This window comes from Pollachius pollachius (assembly GCF_949987615.1).
Source record: "Pollachius pollachius genome assembly, chromosome: 1".
Taxonomy (NCBI): Eukaryota; Metazoa; Chordata; class Actinopteri; order Gadiformes; family Gadidae; genus Pollachius; species Pollachius pollachius.
The window spans coordinates 26322899-26342826 of NC_136934.1; the positions used below are offsets into that span (position 1 = coordinate 26322899).

At 42.9% G+C, this 19928-nt stretch overlaps 2 protein-coding genes and 1 long non-coding RNA gene across 5 annotated transcripts; 1 reads left to right on the forward strand and 2 right to left on the reverse strand.

Moving 5' to 3' along the window:
• Window positions 1–1635: 1635 nt before the first annotated feature.
• On the reverse strand, window positions 1636–3824 carry LOC307088123. The gene is made up of 4 exons (XR_013812545.1): window positions 3110–3824; window positions 2749–2843; window positions 2394–2485; window positions 1636–2266 (listed from the first exon to the last, which is right to left on the reverse strand). It is a non-coding gene; the product is annotated as an uncharacterized lncRNA (long non-coding RNA).
• A 494-nt stretch (window positions 3825–4318) lies between these two features.
• psmd9 (proteasome 26S subunit, non-ATPase 9) lies at window positions 4319–7987 on the forward strand. Of its 2 annotated transcripts, none has more exons than XM_079732744.1 (6): window positions 4319–4544; window positions 4666–4762; window positions 6554–6744; window positions 6984–7085; window positions 7397–7485; window positions 7666–7987. In XM_079732744.1, the coding sequence occupies exons 1-6, from the start codon at window positions 4419–4421 to the stop codon at window positions 7700–7702; spliced, it is 642 nt and encodes a 213-aa protein (XP_079588870.1). In that variant the 5' UTR covers window positions 4319–4418; the 3' UTR covers window positions 7703–7987. The 2 variants fall into 2 exon arrangements, with proteins under 2 accessions (XP_079588870.1, XP_079588869.1); XM_079732743.1 differs by having other exon boundaries at window positions 4663–4762; window positions 7666–7983.
• gtf2h3 (general transcription factor IIH, polypeptide 3) lies at window positions 7937–12554 on the reverse strand. 2 transcript variants are annotated; one of them, XM_079732725.1, is made up of 13 exons: window positions 12342–12554; window positions 12122–12201; window positions 11925–12031; window positions 11606–11760; window positions 11387–11449; window positions 11185–11214; window positions 11063–11091; window positions 8832–8906; window positions 8689–8742; window positions 8524–8592; window positions 8299–8434; window positions 8170–8206; window positions 7937–8077 (listed from the first exon to the last, which is right to left on the reverse strand). In XM_079732725.1, exons 1-13 carry the CDS (start codon window positions 12349–12351, stop codon window positions 8008–8010), a joined length of 915 nt encoding a protein of 304 aa, XP_079588851.1. In that variant the 5' UTR covers window positions 12352–12554; the 3' UTR covers window positions 7937–8007. The 2 variants fall into 2 exon arrangements, with proteins under 2 accessions (XP_079588851.1, XP_079588850.1); XM_079732724.1 differs by lacking the exons at window positions 7937–8077; window positions 8170–8206; window positions 8299–8434; ... (7 more) ...; window positions 12122–12201; window positions 12342–12554 and adding an exon at window positions 9012–10607 and having other exon boundaries at window positions 11063–11158.
• Between the last annotated feature and the right edge of the window lie 7374 nt (window positions 12555–19928).

Genomic DNA, 19928 nt, shown 5'->3' on the forward strand with positions numbered 1-19928 from the left:
CACAATAATAAATATTTAATAAATTAACTTCCAGTGTTCCTCATATTTGTATCTATCTATATACAATTTGCTTTATTTATGATACTATAATTGATTATTTACAATGCACACATATACAACTTAAAATACTATATATTTTATAATTCATACAATCCATATATCTATACATATATGATATATATACACGTCTATTTTTATAATTTGATGTACTATATCTACATTTTATATATTATTTTTATTGATTTATACAATCCTTATGTACAGTTTGGTACAGTATGTTTACAATTATACATTTAATACTATATATATATACAGTGGGGCAAAAAAGTATTTAGTCAGCCACCAATTGTGTAAGTTCTCCCACTTAAAAAGATGAGAGAGGCCTGTAATTTTCATCATAGGTAAACCTCAGCTATGAGAGACAAAATGAAGAAAAAAAAATCCAGAAAATCACATTGTCTGATTTGTTAAGAATTTATTTCACCAGGCTGGGAAGTCTGAATCTGCAATAGGTAAGCAGCTTGGTGTGAAGAAATCAACTGTGGGAGCAATTATTAGGAAATGGAATACATACAAGACCACTGAAAATCTCCCTCGATCTGGGGCTCCACACAAGATCTCACACTGTGGGGTCAAAATGATCACAAGAACGGTGAACAAAAATCCCAGAACCACACGGGGGGACCTAGTGAATGACCTCCAGAGAGCTGGGACCAAAGTAACAAAGGCTACCATCACTAACACACTACGCCGCCAGGGACTCAAATCCTGCAGTGCCAGACGTGTCCCCCTGCTAAAGCCAGTGCATGTCCGGGCCCCTTTGAAGTTTGCTAGAGAGCATTTGGATGATCCAGAACAGGATTGGGACAATGTCATATGGTCAGATGAAACCAAAATAGAACTTTTTGGTAAAAACTCTCGTCGTGTTTGGAGGAGAAAGAATGCTGAGTTGCATCCAAAGAACACCATACCTACAGTGAAGCATGGGGGTGGAAACATCATGCTTTGGGGCTGTTTTTCTGCCAAGGGACCAGGACGTCTGATCCGTGTGACGGAAAGAATGAATGGGGCCATGTATCGTGAGATTTTGAGTGAAAACCTCCTTCCATCAGCAAGGGCACTGAAGATGAAACGTGGCTGGGTCTTTCAGCATGACAATGACCCCAAACACACCGCCCAGGCAACGAAGGAGTGGCTTCGTAAGAAGCATTTCAAGGTCCTGGAGTGGCCTAGCCAGTCTCCAGATCTCAACCCCATAGAAAATCTTTGGAGGGAGTTGAAAGTCTGTTGCCCAGCGAAGGCCCAAAAACATCACTGCTCTAGAGGATATCTGCATGGAGGAATGGGCCAAAATACCAGCAGCAGTGTGTGAAAACCTTGTAAAGACTTACAGAAAACGTTTGACCTCTGTCATTGCCAACAAAGGGCATGTAACAAAGTATTGAGATGACCTTTTGTTATTGACCAAATACTTATTTTCTACCGTAATTTGCAAATAAATTCTTTAAAAATCAGACAGTGATTTTCTAGATTTTTTTTTTTTCATTTTGTCTCTCATAGCTGAGGTATACCTATGATGAAAATTACAGGCCTCTCATCTTCTTAAGTGGGAGAACTTGCACAATTGGTGGCTGACTAAATACTTTTTTGCCCCACTGTATATAGAGAGAGAACTATATCTACTGTCGTTTTCAAAATCCTTGAAACAGGATGGTTTTTCCGAGTTTTTGGGGGGAATTTCCTCTCTGCCAGGTAAGCGAGGTTAATTTGGCGATATGACGCAGCCATATTTGCATAAAGACAGACACAACCAGCGACAGGAGGAGGGACAGGTGATTGTCGATGCCAAACTGGCTTTATTAGACATGGCTCCCCAGTGCAAAGACGTCCTCTGTCCCGATTTCCTCTCTGACAAAGTGGGCTACAACAACCTCATCAGGGGCTTACAATTTCAATTAGGGCATTTTAGCAGACGCTTTTATCCAAAGCGACTTACATCGGTTAATATACACATTGACACACCGACGGCAGAGTCAACCATGCAAGGCGACAGCCAGCTCGTCAGGAGCAGTTAGGGTTAAGTGTCTTGCTCAGGGACACATCAACAATCAGCTAGGAGGAGCTGGGGATCGAAGTAGCGACCTTTCGGTTACAAGGCAACTGCTCTACCTCCTGAGCTAAGCCGACCTCAGTAGGTACAGGGCTCACTCTCCAGGGCTTACCCTGGAGAGTGTTGACGTATTGCCCTCTCCGCAGCTCTCACCACCTTCAAAAAGAGAATTAGAAAATGTTAAAGCTGTGAATGTGTATGAGAGGATGGGTTGGGCTGTTGGTCATTGTTGGACAGCATGCTAGCTGTGTATACAGAGAAGCTGATGGATGTTTTCACTGACCTTTACAGTTCCTTTTGAAGGAATCATCAGCCCACCGTTATTCCGAAGTTCCAGCAGATGGTAGCTCTGGTCAAATGGGACAGCTACAGCATCTGTCACGGCACACATCACAGGACAGGCTGCGAAAAATACACCGGACAACGAACCCAGCAATGTAGACCAGTGCGTTGTCTACTAGACCACCAAAGCAAGTCGGGAGGTAGCTGTGGTCCCCTACAAGGGCAGAAATTTTCAGGAATGGAGAAACCAGCTCTTCAGCAGTGGCGGCATCTGCAGAGGACATCTAAGCAGCAGAAAGGGAGACTCTGGTGTAGTGCTCAACTGACAGGGTGACAGTGGCATCCTGTCCTCTCACCTTGCCAGAATCCACAGGCTTGACACCACATCTATATATGAGCTTGCGGAAGATACCCTGGAACTGTCCAGCAGTTGGGTTGTTATTCCAGCCTCCTTAAAGAGAAACAAACAGCAACATACAACTCTTTAAGATATTTTAACCATTCGTGTTTTCCTTATATGAATAGAAAAGACATGAGTGGTAGAGTAGGAAGGATATCTAACCCAACACAGGGCTACTTAACATTGAGGCAATTAACTTATTCCATAGTTATAGTTGACCACACACAAAAACGCTGCAAAGGGATATGACCTATTGTCTTGCTTCCTTTTATTTTTTCAATATTTTGAAAAAAAAAAAAATTAACAATTGCACTTACCATTCCCTGTAAACCCTAGAGATGTTTGTGAGTGAAAATCCCAGTAGATCAGCAGTTTCTGAAATACTTAGACCAGCCCTTCTGGCACCATGAACCACGCCATGTTCAAAGTCACTTAAACCCCCTTTCAAACCCCATTCTGTTGCTCGGATTTAACTTCAATAAGTTGTCCTGTCCAGGTCTACATGCCTAAATGCATTGCTTCCATGTGATTGGCTGATAAGTTATAAGAGATAACAAGAAATTGAACCACTGTACGAGTGTATGTGTGCACACCCCTAAACCATACATAGTTAAATTGGAATAAAGGTTACCAAACTTAAGTTACAGGGGAAATTGAATTGTGTAAATAATAAAGTAAGCAGACATTTAACCAGCGATACAGTGTTACTAGCGCGAACGATTCACTTTCACCGTAGTTCTCCACAATGTAAGCTAGCTAATGATGACTAAAACATTTACTTAAAAAATGTATTTCACATGTGGAAAGTGATTCTCTCTGGTCTGGTGTGTACTGAACGACGGTGTACACACCCGAAAGCAGCACAACGAACTGGCATTGTGGTCTTTTGGGAGAAATGAGAGCTGTGAACACATATCTATGGCTGTCTGACAGTCAGAGAGTACCTACTCAAGACCCACACAAGATGGCGGCTCCGTGTGCCGCGGCTGAGAGGGGGCGTGGCGTATCTAGTGTTCTATATATATCTATGGGTGTCTCCTTCAAATCCGGGAAAAGAAGGCTGCATTTGTCGGCCGCATTTGAAGGCGCCTTCGAAATGGGACAGCCTTGACGCGTCGCAGTGACGCAATCGCCCTTCGAACGCCCCCTTTGAAGGATGCGTCCCCTGAATTGAGACACAGCCCCGGTGTGATCCATACCAACCCATACGAACTCTCGCAACCACCTTTTATCCAAGCACTTCTGAGTTACTCCATAGGAAAGGACATTTCCTATGCAAATTCATATTTGCATTCTTATTATTAATTCGTAGAGGCCACTGGTGTCCGAGGCATCTGGATCACACCATTTGTTTGGTTGTCCTACACACACAGGGACTGTTTAGCAGGTTCTGATTTTTTTGTTGTTGTTGTTGCTGTTTTGTATGGCATTCCCTAGTATTGACAGACCAAACCTATAGTGGGCAGCAATGCGCCTGATGGCATTCTACTTGGCCTAAATTTGACAGTAGAAGAAGAAGAAGCATCGCAGGGTAACATCGTCACCCTGTTGTGTTCATACCGTCGGGTCTCACTTTATGTGTAGTATTAACATTTACAACACAATTACTTAATGTTAAGTTAAGCCATGAAGACTACCGAGGGAAACAACGGAGCAACAATGACAATAACTGCCAATGATGTTAAAAACCTCATAAAAAAGAAAGATGACATCGAGGAGCAAATAAAGGCTTATTACGACGTGTTGGAAGATGTAAGAATATACGGTTAGCAAGTTAGTTTAAGGACTTAACTATTGACCCAGCGTGGCGTGTTAGCCTCATGGTGACTGATTATCGTTTTGGATTTATGTGTTTTTCGCTCCATTCTAGCAGGGTGTCGGAGTAGAAGGTTCTCTGGTCGACGCCGAGGGCTTCCCTCGCTCAGATGTGAATCTATACCAGATCCGAGCAGCGAGGCATAACATCTCATGTAAGCAATGTTTGGATTTGATCTACACACGAATTTCCGTTTTACATTGATTCAATTTTGTGTAAATATAGTAGCCTATAAACCCAATCTGCGTTGTTTGCTTCTCACAAATCTTTCATCACAAGTGTATAAAGGTATTTATACTTTGGAAGACATACAGGTGAAACTGTAAATATTATAATCTTTCGAGTTCATTCATTTCAGCAGGCGCGTGCCGTCCAAATGGGCAGGTGGGGCAGCGAACTACTTGCAAAAGCATGCTCCCAAAAAAATTGTTCCTCAGTAAATCATTGCTACAAGTCTATTTTTAATAATGTGATTGTCAAATTAACTATCTATAGTTTCTGTAGGCTTTCCGACTATTTTTGGTCTTTTGACATCAAATTTTGGATGATGGTGGCGATTCTAGTTGTGTTTAACCTGTCATTCAATGTAGGGCCAGGGCAGCTCAGCGACCGTGTTCGTCCGTATGTTTATTGCATAACCCTGCAGGCTGCAATAAGAGTTGCAATCCACGCTAAAAGACGCCTATATGATCGTAAAGTAGTCTGCCCCATGGTCATATTCTACAACTGTTAGGACGAGTGCAGATAGGACGAGTGGTGGTTTCTTTAAAAAAAGAGAATTAAAAGAGAATTAAAATTGGAGGAGAAGTTAGTCATCAAACAACTTGGCCCAGACAGACCGGACATAAACATTATCCAATAAACGAAGGATAGGGGGAAAACTAACAACCGAACTTTCTTCCGAGCATGGTAAGAAAAGAAAAAATGTCTATGTTGTTGCTCAAAGAGAAACACTGTTTTTTGTTTCCCATGTCTACTTTTTCGAGCTAGTGTGTGCACACAGGACATGGGGATTTATGGACCACGGGTGTGAGTGATGTGAAGCATATATATATATAATAATATATATTATGGGTCTATTTAGGGTATTTTTAGGGTCACCGCATACTACTGCATTTCAGCAATTAAGCTTAAAAGATTAAACTAATATATTATACTCATTGCATGTAAAGTGAGATATTTCAAGCCTTTATTTGTTATAATTGATTAGTATGGCTTACAGCTGATGAATACCCCAAATTCAAAATCTCAGAAAATTTGAATATTACAGGAAATCAATAAAAAGATCATTTTAAATACAGAAATGTTGGCCCTCTGAAAAGTGTAGGGTTGGGGGCCATTTTGCATGAATTACAGCCTCAATGCGGGTCAGCAGTCTTCCCCATGATTGTGAATTCTACTGAACCAGACTGAGGGACTATTTAAGGGCTCAGGAACCCTTTACTTTACAGGTGTTTTTGATTAATTAGCTGATTAGCGTTTGACACTTTGAGCCTACATTATTGAACAATATCTCCGTATTCTAATTTTCTGAGATTTTGAATTTGGGGTTTTCATAAGTTGTAAGCCATTATCATCAGCATTATAACAAATAAAGGCTTGAAATATCTCACTTTGCATGTGATGAATATATTATATATTAGTTTCACCTTTTTAAGTTGAATTACCGAAATAAATGAACATTTGCACAATATTATATATTTTTTTTAGTTTCACCTCTATTTATGAATTGAACAGGTGTATGCGATTTATCCACAATGTCGTTTTCTAATTTGAAGCTTGTTTATGTTTGTGTGTTCTATATATGTTAATTATATAGGTTGTCTTCCTAAAAAACATGACTTCCAGATAAGTATTTATCCCAGAAAACATTAGGCTACATATGTCATGGGTTATATATTTTCTATTGAAACGTAATCACCCGAGGATCATCAAAATCCTTCAGGTCTGCAAAATGACCACAAGGCCATCATGGTGGACATCGAAGAAGCCCTCCACAAGCTGCACGCCCGGGAGAAATCCAAGCATGAGCAAGATGAATTGCAGCAGGCAGAGGCCATGGAGCAGGATGTCCCTCGGCCCTCCCCATTCGCCCGTGTGGACGGGGTCACTCAGGGCTCCCCAGCCTGCAGAGCGGTGAGGAGGCTTATTCTCTCTGTCTGTGTGGGCTCGCACCAATTCTATCTTGGGACTTGCTTGCCCTGTTCCAGACCGGGATTAGCACTGAGTTTTCAAGGCCAACTCTGAAAATCGTGCCGTGAGAGTGGATATGATGTATGAACTGAAAAAAAACGTAATAGTACATCTAAACATAGCTCTGAGGGAAACCTGTTGTTGGGTTGGAAGGCGTTACATCTGCACGTTTGTCCCTATAGGGCATCAGAGTTGGTGATGAAGTCATTGAGTTTGGGTCGGTGAACGCGGGGAACTTCCAGAACCTTGCCAACATTGCGTCGGTGGTCCAACACAGCGAGGGAGTAAGTTAATTGCACGCCTTGTCTTACAAGATCACATGTCACTAAAACACTCAAACACCAGAAGAAACGGACACTCATTCTTTACATTCTACACACTTTTACAAATGATTTGTACTGTAAGTTCTTCATTGTCATGTTTCGACTAAGAGGGCAGGCCAAACTTTTCAAGCGACCACAAATTATATTAATATCAACATTGGGACATCCCAGTCAACTCAACACATATATTTAACCATTTAGTTAAACCCGAACATCTTTGAAGTATGTGGTTTCATTTAGTCCTTAACGGAGTCTGACTGTCTTTTTTCCAGAAACCACTCCGCGTCTCAGTAATCCGCGATGACCAACCAACTCATATGAGCCTGACTCCCCAGAATTGGCCTGGCAGAGGCCTACTGGGGTGAGTGGACAAATCCAAGAGGGACAATTTAACATTTCTTAGTTGATCATAAACTGAAGATAGGGCGAATTAGATAAATCTTTAGTTTAATAGGATTTCTAAACATAAGTTATTGTGAAAATGACTTTTTTTTATTTATTATCTGTCACAAAACACCTAATAGCCTTTGTTTTTCCCCAGGTGCAATATTGTTCCCATCCCTAGGGGGGACTCTTGAAGAGTAGAGATTTCTACTGCATTTTCGTTTTTTGTAAATTGAGAAATTGTGTGTATTGTAATTACTTATTCAATAAATGTAAGAGGCTTATCCAAGTTCAGATGAACGGCTGTAAGAAAAAACAACAAAATGAAGGCTACATTTATTTGAAATTTATGACAAAGGAAATTAGGGGAAAATAAATGGTAAAAACAACTTGATTTATATAACCAGCCTTTCTGCCTCTAGTGAACTGTGCAGATGAACCCATCAAATCAAGAATACAAAATAAGAACAAAGAAATGTAAACAACTAGTCAATAAACATCACATTGATTGCTTGAGTTTTTTCTTCTTTGACTTCATCATCTGGGGCAACTGGATTTTGAAAGCAGTCCTACAAAGCAAATTATTTTGTAAATTACAATATGAAAACAACCTTACCTTCAATAGTATAGTAAAAAACAAAATAACATTACTAGTACTTACTCGCAAGTTGTGCAGATGGGGCTGAAGTTACAGAAAACTGGGAGGAGACAAAAGCAGTGTATAACGCCACAAACACAGCTGTATAACGCCACACACACAGCTGTACAAGGAAGTTCCCCTCATACTTACTTGACAAGCACACAGAGCAGACGTAGCCGATCTCGATGAGGTTGCGGTGGCAGAAGCAGGCGGCTCTGTAGTCCACGTGGACCGGTGGCGGCAGCACCAGGTGGGGCCGCTGCTCCAAGTCAGGTAGGAACACCCACTATCCAAACAATAGAACCGTCCCCATTCAACAACCATGTATCGTACCTGGATCCCTCTGGCTTGTAAGACACAATGTAAGATACTCACCAAGAGGTACTGAGCCAGGGCGATCTTCTGGGGTATCTTAAGGTATAATCCACCGGTTATGTCACAAGCCTAATGAAACAAACGGGTTAGGGGGTTATAACAAAACAACGTGCAAACCCAGGAAATCCAATTTAGCAAAGTCCTAATAGAGGTATGAGGACATGCCTGCTGAAGAAGACCGGAGTCTGAGTCAAGCACACAGGCATCTATGAGGATATTCTGAAAAAAAAAAAAAAAAACATACAGTATGGTATAATGGCTATACGTTGGTAAAAGCAGTGGAACAATGGGCCATTTCAGTGATTTACCTGTTTCTGGGCAGCAAAAATAACGTTCATGAAGTTCATGTACTGGCGGGCACAGTCCTCAGCCGTTTTAATGACCTGTAGAGTCAGAAAAAAAAAAGAAACAAAGGATTTTATTGCCAAGAAGGGTTTTACACCAACAAGGAATTTGTCTTGGTGAATAAGGTGCATACATTAAGACAATAAACAATGAACAAACAGTGACAATCATATATACAATATAACACAATATATAAACAAGCAGGCACATAAGTGATTAGTTAAAAATAGGATAAAACAGCATAAAGACTAAAGTAAAAGATACTTAAAAATGTATAAGAATTTACAAATTGGTGATGGATATGAGTGCCAAAGTCAGTGTCAGTCAGTGGGGGTGGCGGTCGCGGTCCCGGGATCTGTTAAGGATCCCAACTGAAGAGGGGAAGAAACTGCTCAAGTGGCGGGAGGTTTTGGTCCTGATGGACCGCAGCCTCCTGCCAGAGGGGAGAGTTTCAAATAGTTTGTGACCAGGATGGGAGGGGTCGGCCATAATCCTGCCTGCCCGCCTCAGAGCCCTGGAGCTGTGTAGGTCCTGGAGGGATGGAAGGTTCCAGCCAATCACCTTCTCAGCAGAGCGTATGATACACTGCAGTCTGCTCTTGTCCTTAGCCGTAGCAGCAGTGTACCAGACAGTGATGGATGAGGTGAGGATAGACTCAATGATGGCAGTGTAGAAGTGCACCATCATAGTCTTTGGCAGGTTGAACTTCTTCAGCTGGCACAGGAAGAACATCCTCTGCTGGCCTTTTTTGGTGAGGCACCTGATGTTCAGCTCCCATTTTAGGTCCTGGGTGATGATGGTGCCCAGGAAGCGGCAGGACTCCACAGAGTCGACTGGGGGGCCACACAGGATGATGGGGGCGGATGGGGCTGGGTTCTTCCTGTAACCCACAATAATCTCCACTGTTTTTAAAGAGTTAAGTTCCAGGTTGTTCTGGCTGCACCAGGTCACCAGATGGTCAATCTCCCACCTGTAGGCGGACTCATCCCCGCCAAAGATGAGCCCGATGAGCGTGGTGTCATCCGCGAACTTCAGGAGCTTGACGGTCTGGTGACTGGAGGAGCAGCTGTTTGTGTACAGGGAGAAGAGCAGAGGGGAAAGAGCACAGCCTTGGGGGGATCCGGTGCTGATGGTCTGGGATTCAGATAAATGTTTCCCCAGCTTCACACTCTGCTTCCTGTCGGACAGGAAGTCTGTGATCCACCTGCAGGTGGAATCGAGGTGGAGCTGGGAGAGCCTGTCCTGAAGCAGAGCTGGGAGGATAGTATTAAAGGCAGAGCTGAAGTCCACAAACAGGATTCTGGCATATGTTCCTGGGGAGTCCAGATGCTGGAGGGTGTAGTGCAGAGCCATGTTTACTGCATCATCTACACACCGGATGGCTCTGTAGGCAAACTGCAGTGGGTCCAGGAGTGGGTTGGGGAAGGATTTGAGGTGGGACAGTACAAGCCGCTTAAACAACTTCATGACCACAGAGGTCAGTGCAACGGGTCTGTAGTCATTCAGTCCTGTCGTCCTTGGCTTCTTGGGGACGGGGGTGATGGTGGAGACTTTGAAGCAGGCTGGCACATGACAGGTCTCCAGTGAGGTGTTGAAGATCTCCGTGAACACTGGAGACAGCTGGTTGGCGCAGTGCTTCAGGGTGGATGGAGAGACAGAATCTGGTCCGGCTGCTTTGCAGGGGTTCTGTCTCTTGAAGAGCTTGTTGACGTCCCTCTCATGCAGGCAGAGAGTCGTCACTGTGGTAGAGGAGGGGAGAGACCCAGAGGTGTGAGGTGTAGAGGCCCAGGTTTCTGCTGAGCTGGCGGTGGTGGGGTTGGTGAGATGGGAGAGGGAGTCGCCTGGGATGGTGTCAGGACTGTCCCTTGGTCTTTCAAAGCGACAGTAGAACACGTTCAGTTCATTATCAAGTTGCCGTTTGTTGACTGAGTGGGGGGGTTTAGGTCTGTAGTTTGTAATCTGTCTGAGACCCTTCCAGACAGAACCAGGGTCGTTAGCTGAGAGCTGGTGTTGGAGTTTCTCAGAGTACTGTTGTTTGGCTTCTCTCACCACCTTGCTGAAGCTGTACTTTGAATTCTTAAACCTGTCTCTATCCCCACTCCTGAACGTACTCCACTCCTCAAGACAATACAGAGAAGGAAAAACATCAATACTACAAATAAATAGTTCCCAGTTCAGTGTGGTTAAAACTTACCAATATTCTTGATTTCATCTCTTGGCCAGCTGAAAAAAAGTTATGATTTTCCTTTAACATATTTTTGGTATCTTTTTACAAATGACACGCTTTTGTCCTGAATCTTGAACCATTGAGTCTACCTTCTAATTCCTTTGTCATCCTGTGGATGTCTGAATGTAAACGTTAAGAATAAATATTACAATGAAAAACACACCCTCAGAAGGAGGATCACCCAAGTTAACAAATAACTTTAGACAACTTAATATAATTGTTATTCAACTTGTCTAAGGAAGATTATATTTCACATTTCTCTCGGAAGTCAAGGAAAGTGCAAAAGGATACAGCACAGGGCTTTGGCCAGGGAGCCCGCCAATAAGGTGTCAGTGGAATTGCCCTTCATTTCAGCTGCAATGAAAAAAATATTTTAAACATAACCACAACCCATCCCAAGGCACTGCAGTGTGCAGTGCCTATGCATTCTAATGTTAGAAATGCATGGAGAGCATAGCGCTGATAGAATACAGTTTGAGTGCAATAGCATTTCATTGGAGCTGGACTGACTTGTTGACATTACTCTCTTCATTTCCTCCGCCACTGCATTATTGGCAACAGACAGAAGTTCATATTTCCCGTCGCCACAGTTAGGTGCCTCATCCATAGTTCCATCCCAAGCACCATCGCCTCCTGTCCAGTTCTTGCAGGGATACAAAAAGTGACTGAAAATGAAGAGGAGAGGTAAGTGGAGAATACATTAATACATCTATGAGTACCAGGCGCAGTAAGTTGAGTATACATTAATGCATCCACAATGTACAAGGAGAGGTCATTGTAATAGACCCATTAATTAATATATCCAGTAAGTGCTGAAAACAAAGCCAACCTGTCTTGAAAGTGACTTGCAATGACGGCCAATCTGTTGGTCGTTGTCATGGCCATATGGGAGTTTCCCATGACCATGACCGCATCCAAACACTTTGATAGGGTGAACTGTATGGGGAACATTCAGACTTCAGTACTCTTAGACATACTTCCACATCAGATTCCTCTTCAAATGATTTTATTGAGCATTTAAAGTACCTCTGGCTCCCGTTGGGCCTGCTGGCCCCACCAGATGGGGTTCACGTCCATCACAATGACTAAAAGATTTAATTCATCTTCTAAAAGGAAAAAAGATTATACGTTATGCAAACTAGACATAACCTCGTACATCTATTGGGCTAATCGTGATTTTAATTCAGTGACATTAAAATTAAAACAAAAAATTGTTCGATAAATCACCCTATTAAAAGTAACATACCTGATGCCATTGTGGCTAAAAATATGTGACAGAATCCAACTATCCTCGTTCTCCTATTCTTTATTCTACATCTCTCCTATCCCACAATCACGATTATTATATTTTGAGTGGGCTGAGAAAATTTGTATAAGATCGTAAAAGCACAGTTAATTACAAAATGTAGTTGCAGATTAATAAAATGAGAAACAAATAGTTGCTCGGCTATCTCCATCGCAGTATGATGACGTCTACTTCTTCTTCTTCTTCTTTTTGGTTGAGTTGCATTCATCGTTTTGTGTTTTTTAGTGCATACCGCCACCAACTGTACCGGAGTATGTAACGCTAGTTTTTATGTATTTTCTATGATCTTAAATAGATAGATAAATAAATAAGTGGGTAAATAGCTGTCTTTTTGAAATATTTACTTACTGCCTTCTGTGAAAGTGATACACCCTCTCCTGCTGTTCCCAGTACGCCACCCAGACTCACTCTTCCTAATCTAATTTATCAGCCAGCCTCATTCTCTCCTCCGTGTATCCCTCACACTCCATCAATACATGTTCTACAGTTTCTGTTTTTCCACATTCACACTGATCCGTTCCACTTTTCCCTATTAGAAATAAAGTTTTATTTAGTCCTGTATGTCCTATTCTCATTCTTGTGATCACTGTTTCCTCCCTTCTATTTTTCTTTTTAACACCATGCAGACACACATTCTTTTGTATATTATAATAATTTCTTCCGGTGGTTTCTCTATCCCATCTTTCCTGCCACTTTTTAATCACTTATTTTTTTAGAATTGCTTTAACTTCGTTTTTTCATACGGCATATCTATTATATTGTTCATTTTCTTTGCTATTTTGGCAATTTTGTGTGCTCCCTCATTTCCTTTTTTCATTCCTACTTGGGCAGGAACCCAGCAGAATTTTGCAGAAATTCCTGTTCTGTGTAGTCAGGAACGTTTTTCTAAAAGGAGGTACTGCCTGCTAGAGTTCCAGCTCTGAATACTTTGGAGGGCTGCTAATGAGTTTACACACAATACTGCCCTATCTGGTCTCACTTCCTCTACCCACTTTAGCCCAATAATGATTGCCATCATCTCTGCGGAGTAAACTGACATTTGATATGGTAACCTTTTCCCAATATTAATCTGCATTGATGGGATTTATACACCTATTCCTACTTTTGAATTTTCGTCTTTGGAGTCATCTGTATAGATATCTAAATACCCGAAGTGATTGTTTTTAATGTACTTACTTGCCTTACACGCTTTCTCATCCTCTTCCCACTCTTTCCTCATTATTATTAAGTTTAAATCTATCTCAATGTCAGGAAATAACCAAATTGGAACATTACTTATTGGTGTAGAAGTCACTTTTAAATGACTTACCCTATATTCTGATTTCGCTTTGGTTATCCATCCAAATCCGTTACTTTGATCCGTTGCATATTCCCAACATTCCTGTCTTACATTTTTGGCAGGGTTTTCATATCCAAATCCTTTTAGTTGGCTCCAGTATTCAAGTAATATTTTATCTCTTCTAAGTTCTATTGGCACTTCTCCTGTATGATGACGTTGCTGCCGTCGGGCGGAGTCGAGTACTAAAGGAAATAAACTATCAATGGTTAACATAGGCCTAGTATATATATATAGGGCCTATATGAGGGCTTTTTTGTGTCTATTTAGTTTAATTAATTTATGTGGTGTACTTATTTATTGAAGCACTAGCCTTGACTACAGTATCCTCTATGTATAGAATAGGTAGACACCCCTATAGTAAAATGAACCACAAGTTCTTGTTGTATGCACCCTCATATGGGGAGTAACAGTATGGATTGTTTATTATGTTTAGAACCCTTTCATTTCATTATGCCTGAACAGCTATGGCATGTGAACATATATCTATTTCGGCCAACATAGCCACATAGAAAATATTGATGTTTTCAAATTGCTTTTTATTTTTTATAACATTCAGGGCTTGACTTTGGGCCTGCTTTGAACCACAAAGTCCTGTATTTCTCTGTCTTGTAGGCATCCGACTCCATGATCTTGCTGGAGTCGCTTTGTGTTACGGTGACGTTTCCGTTGACCTCTGTGACCTTGTGAACTCTTTGTTTGACCCCCTTGGAACGCCAGTGGGTCCTCAGAGGTTGGCGGGCGGGGTCGTCTACGGCCTGGTACAGCGCCTCGCCCTCCCCCAGGGTGATCTTGTACTGGTGCCACGGACACACGATGCAGCTCCGCCCGTTAAACTCCTGGCCGATGATGAGGAGGAAATATTAGTAGGATTATGTATGACAATAAAACAATCTTCCTAGGCCCTAAAATCTCAGCCCTACCCCTCGCTGTTGCGCGTTCACGTGCCGTGGAGCCATGTACGAAACCCATTTAAAGGTAGCGTAAGGGGTAAGGGGGACAGCTAACATCCCCTCAAAATTGCAATAGTATCCGTCTGCGTCCTGCAAGACGGAGGCGTGACTTGTAGTAGGCGTAACTTGTAGTAGGAGGCGTGTATTGTACTTTTCTAAATTGCGGAAGTAAGAGGCGCGTCTAGCACTTTTCTAAATCGCGTAAGTGATCTGTATGTAGCAGTGGTGCGCGGGTACATGAATTACCGCAACTCGGACCTCAAATATTAGGCCTTACATAAAAAAATTATGCACCCGACCCGCTCATTTAAAAATATGCTCTTGATTAGCTTCATCATAGCCTTACTGGCTTACGTGAAACTGATATCCCTGCGTCATATGCATTTAAGAAAATAATTTACAGATTTACAACTTTTTTTTACCGCGAAAAGAGGAAGATCTCGCGTGGACCGTGATTTAGAAAAGTACAAGACACGCCTCCTCCTACTACAAGTTACGCCTACTACAAGTTACGCCTCCGTCTTGCAGGACGCAGACAGACCCTACTCCAAAATTGAGATTTTCGATGGGCACACTCAAACGCTCCAGTTCTGAATTGCTCCCACAATACCTTGCGAGAAAATGGAAAACCAAGAAAAATCCTAGGCAAGATGGCGGGCGAAAAAATGCGACAAGATGGAAAACCACAAATGTAAGTGTTTTCTATGTTCATAATCACACCAGGGGCTCCGCGGCAGCCCGACCACGGGGCTTCGCAGCCCGGCCGCGGGCTCCGCAATCCGGGCCGTGGGTAGCGGGCTCCGCAGCCCGGCCGTGGACCGGGGTCGGGGAGCTGCCGGCCTCATGTCGTATGATTTCCATATGTGCCATGTTCTAGGGACTCCAGTTTGAAGATAAGCTTTAATCCCCTGCCAAATAATGCAATAATTCGTTATAATATTTGCTTATTAGCCTGGAGAATGTTGGATCAATGTGATGTTGTTTCTTTTTATAAACCAGTGTATTTTTTCATTTATTTTGGTAGAAATATCTATCTATCTATCATTATATATTGTACATAATATGTGGCCATATCACTCAGTTATAATTACTTCTTATTTGTTGTGTTTTCTTTCAGGAGATCATTTAGGCCACTGCCATCACAGAGCCAATCCCTCCATCACCTTAAGCACCTCTTCTGCATTGGTAGCCCTAAAACCCCCAGGAAGATAGAAAGATTAAACATCCACTGATGGTTTAAAACTGGATAAGTTATTGATAAAATGTGATGGTTGATGCCTTTTTATAATGTGCAATATTAGTTCCATTATATCACTGGTTCTTGTTTGTATGATATTTATTAGGGGTGTGCATCTGTCCTTTTATAGGACGATTTGATACGTATCTAGATACATGTGCTACGATACGATTCAGGGACAATACATTTTAATATGGAACGATTCGATGCGTTTCGATTCAATGTTCTAACGATCCGGTGCGATTTGATGAGATATGAATCAATCTGATAGATAGTTAATATTCATTTAACGTTAACGCATTCATTTTCTATTAATTAAAATAAGCCTTCTATAAAAGAGACATTGCCTACTTTCAAATATATATATGGTATAGGGACCATGGAATCGTAGGTTTTTATATTTATTTCTTTATGTAAAGTGTTTCTTCTTTAAAGTGTTCTTGTTCTTAACGGATTCTTATCAAATACCACCTTTAACATGTAGCTAAGTGACATTCAAAATAAATGGTATATTACAAGGGACAGATTGTAGCATTAGAAAAATCCTTTATTTAAACATGGCAATTACAAAATACATAATATAAATACCATTTCAGGTTAAACATCTTTACAATGGGGCTTGCTCGTTGCCCGAGACAATGGCAGCCAGTCTGTCCCTTGTAGCATCACCAGGTGTCTGGTTATCCGCTAGGGGGTCACGGGGAGGTTGGGGGTCAAGCATTTCGAGTTGACTAATGATGACTAATGACTAATGATGACATCACAGGGTAGGGACTACCAATGACGTCACAGGGTAGGGTTGTCCCATTTGGTAGGGGAAGAAGGGTAGGGGTAGGGGGTCAGCTTGAAAGTTAGGGTTAGGGTTGAGCAATGTGGGGTAGGGTTGAGAAATTAACAATGAATTCGGATTCAAAATAAGCTAAAAGTAAGTTTTTTGCCTAATTACTTTGTCAAGCTCTGAGAAACTTATGACGACATGTTGTCTTGATAATGAAAGTCCAAGCCTTGTGGATTTTACAACTGAAACATAGCTTTACTGTTTAGCGACTTCATGATTCGACAGAGAGAACTTGACCAACACCTATAATTTGATATCTGGGTATGGCCACATCCTGTTGAAAAAGATCTTCGGGTCTATGGGTCTCAATCTATAGGTCGAGACCAATCTTAAAAGATTGTTCAGCTTAATATTGATCTCTATTTAACGAGAATTGATGCATATTCTCTACTCTATTTGGAATGAAATCAGGCAGAAGCTAAATGAGTTTTAGTTTTTCTTGCTTTCACTCAGACCTGTTGAGGGTAACACACTGTACTGATGGTAAGACATTAGTACTTGATCCTCCTTCTCCCGGGAGGTGTTATCTGTCCAAGGACCTAAGGATTGTGTATCTCAACCTTTTATGTGTAGAGCTATTAAGGATTGATATCGAGTGTTAGACCCTGAACATGTGTCACAGACCCCCAGAGGTCCCACTTTGAGAACCACTGTTCTAGGCTACACACACATGTCCAATTACGGTAGCAACGCATGTCCATGGCATAAAGCTCCCCCTGGTGGTATAGGACCAGATCCGTACACCAGTTTAGTCACACGTCGCGCCTGAATGACGTCTTCCCTCTTCCCAATGTCATGGGGGGGGAGTAAGAGACAGGAAAGAGGCAGCAAGAGGATCAGAGGGGGGAGGAGGAGGTGGAGGTTGGAGAAATGGAGGGGGGAAAGGAGCTAATGGATTCAAAGTGAGGCGAGGAAGTTAGTGTTTTTCCCTCACAAGACATGTTGGTACATAGAGCTTAGAGTGGTGATCTGGGAACAAGAGAGGAGTGTCACAGTAACTTCAGATCGAACTACATTAGGGTGCCCAGGGACATCTCCCGCCAAGCTTGACGGAAGTACTTTATCAGATCCTTTGGCTCCCCGCTTCCAAAGGATGTGAAAAAGTAATTGTTTCGGGGGCAGGGAGCGCAGCCGCAGGCGGAGCCACTCCCTGCACCACCCGTACTCATCGGCCTCCAGGTAGACCTGGGCCACCCCAAACTTCCGCACTGTCTTGTGCTCCATGACCTGCAGAAGACAAAGTACGACAGGAGGCAGAGATGTCAGCCAATTCCTAAGTGTGCAACAGACCCCCCTCCCCCCCTCAACTTGGGGCCTGTAGAAAAGGACCCAAGGTGAGTAAAAGGATACTTACATTGATGAGGTAGCCATTCTCATGTCCCCGAACGCATCTTTGACCTCCTCACCCTCATTCGGGTCAGCACCCCCGACCTGTGCCCGTAGATCGAAGAAAGGTAGGCCACCAGGTACACGAAAAACCTGTAGCGGGTCTTTGGGTCCCTGGGGGGCGCCGCTTTCATGTCCGCTGTATTGTGTTAAAGAGAGAAAAGGACAATGAGACTTCAAGCTTTTATGGCACAGGAGGGAGGGAGGGGGAGAGGGAGGGAGAGAGAGAGAGGGGGAGAGAGAGAGAGGGAGAGAGCAGACTCACAGAGTAGAGAGGGGATCTTTTCTTTGCAGATGGCCTGGCACTTGGCCAGGTCCTCCTTGGCCACCAGTCTCAACTCTTTGCCCTGTTTTACCAGGGACTGGTGGCCAAGGACGTTCCTGTTGAGATCGTTCATTATTTTTCTCAACTCCCGGGTGACCATGACCAGCTGGCCGTTGGTCAGCCGGGAGTTTTTAGCCGGGGTATCACGAAAGTACTCCATGAAGGAGATGGCCTGGCCCACATACAATACGATTGTGGTCGGGGCCAGGCCAGCCGCTCTCAGCGTAGCAGGGTAGCTGTAGAAAGACCAGGCTTTAATTAGTCTCAGTCATATGTTTTGAGTACTACTACTACATCATTATCATCATCAAAAATTCACTACTTACGTCTTTATCAGGGGGACATTGAAAACGAATTGCCACGTCCAATATTTTATCGAAGGCCAGCCGAGCGTCAAGAATTTCAGAAAGAGCTTCGCTCGGCTGGCCTTCGACACGCTATTTTCTTTCATTTTTGTTGTCCCTTCCGGGCAGAAGAGGTACTTCACATACTCCTCCATGTAAGCGTCTGTAAAGATGCAACACATGATGAGGAATGTAGCGTGAAAACACTTGACACACCTGTACAAATACACAATGTGTTATTTCTTACCAATGGAGGTCCCAAACTTTATATTTCTCATCTTTGAGCCCTTGCTCTTCCCTTTTAAAAGGGATGCCAACACCCATGAGGCCGACTGCGCGGAAAACAAAAATAATTAACACCACTTCTGCATGACCGCATTTCCTCATTGGTTCTACACTTGGTAAAGATTTGTAAAATTATTGATGACCTAATCCATCCCACTCACCTCATCCCTGGTGCCTCTTCTTCTTCTTCTTCTTCTTCTTCTTCTTCTCCTCCTCCTCCTCCTCCTCCTCCTCCTCCTCCTCCTCCTCAGCAGCAGCTTTCATTTGCCCCTTGGTTTTTTTCTGGGTAGAGAAAAACAATAACAAGACATGATTAAGTTACACACTTTGGCCTTGGGCAAAATGATTATATATTACACTAATCGATTATCTTCTCACCAGTGGCAAATCGGAGCTTCCGCTTGACCCCTCTCTTGGTCTGCTCCTCCTCCTCCGGGGCTGTGGCTGGGGCAGGGGCCGGGGCCGGGACATCCTCCTCCGGGGACGAAGGCTCCTCCTCCTTCTCCTCCTCCGGGGACGAAGGCTCCTCCTCCTTCTCCTCCTCCGGGGACGAAGGCTCCTCCTCCTCCTCCGGGGCCGGTATTGGGGCCGGGGCTGGGGCCGATGACAATGTAATGTAATTTATTGAAATAAATAGATCATGGAAAGAATGTATAATTGCTATGTATTTTTCATTCACTCACGTCGAGGTCGGCGCTTGGCCTGCAACTGGACCAGCCTCTGCTCAGGGAAAAAACAAACAGCAAGAGAAAACAGGACAGCAAATTAATGGCACTGTAATGATTGAGTTATTGAAATAAATTGATCATGGAAAGAATGCATA

Coding starts and splice junctions, on each gene's coding strand:
- psmd9 (XM_079732743.1), top strand. CDS start 4,419: ATGAAGACTACCGAGGGAAACAACGGAGCAACAATGACAATAACTGCC. Junction 4,545..4,662: donor ATTACGACGTGTTGGAAGAT/GTAAGAATATAC, acceptor GCTCCATTCTAG/CAGGGTGTCGGAGTAGAAGG. Junction 7,086..7,396: donor TGGTCCAACACAGCGAGGGA/GTAAGTTAATTG, acceptor TCTTTTTTCCAG/AAACCACTCCGCGTCTCAGT.
- gtf2h3 (XM_079732724.1), bottom strand. CDS start 10,335: ATGAAGTTGTTTAAGCGGCTTGTACTGTCCCACCTCAAATCCTTCCCC.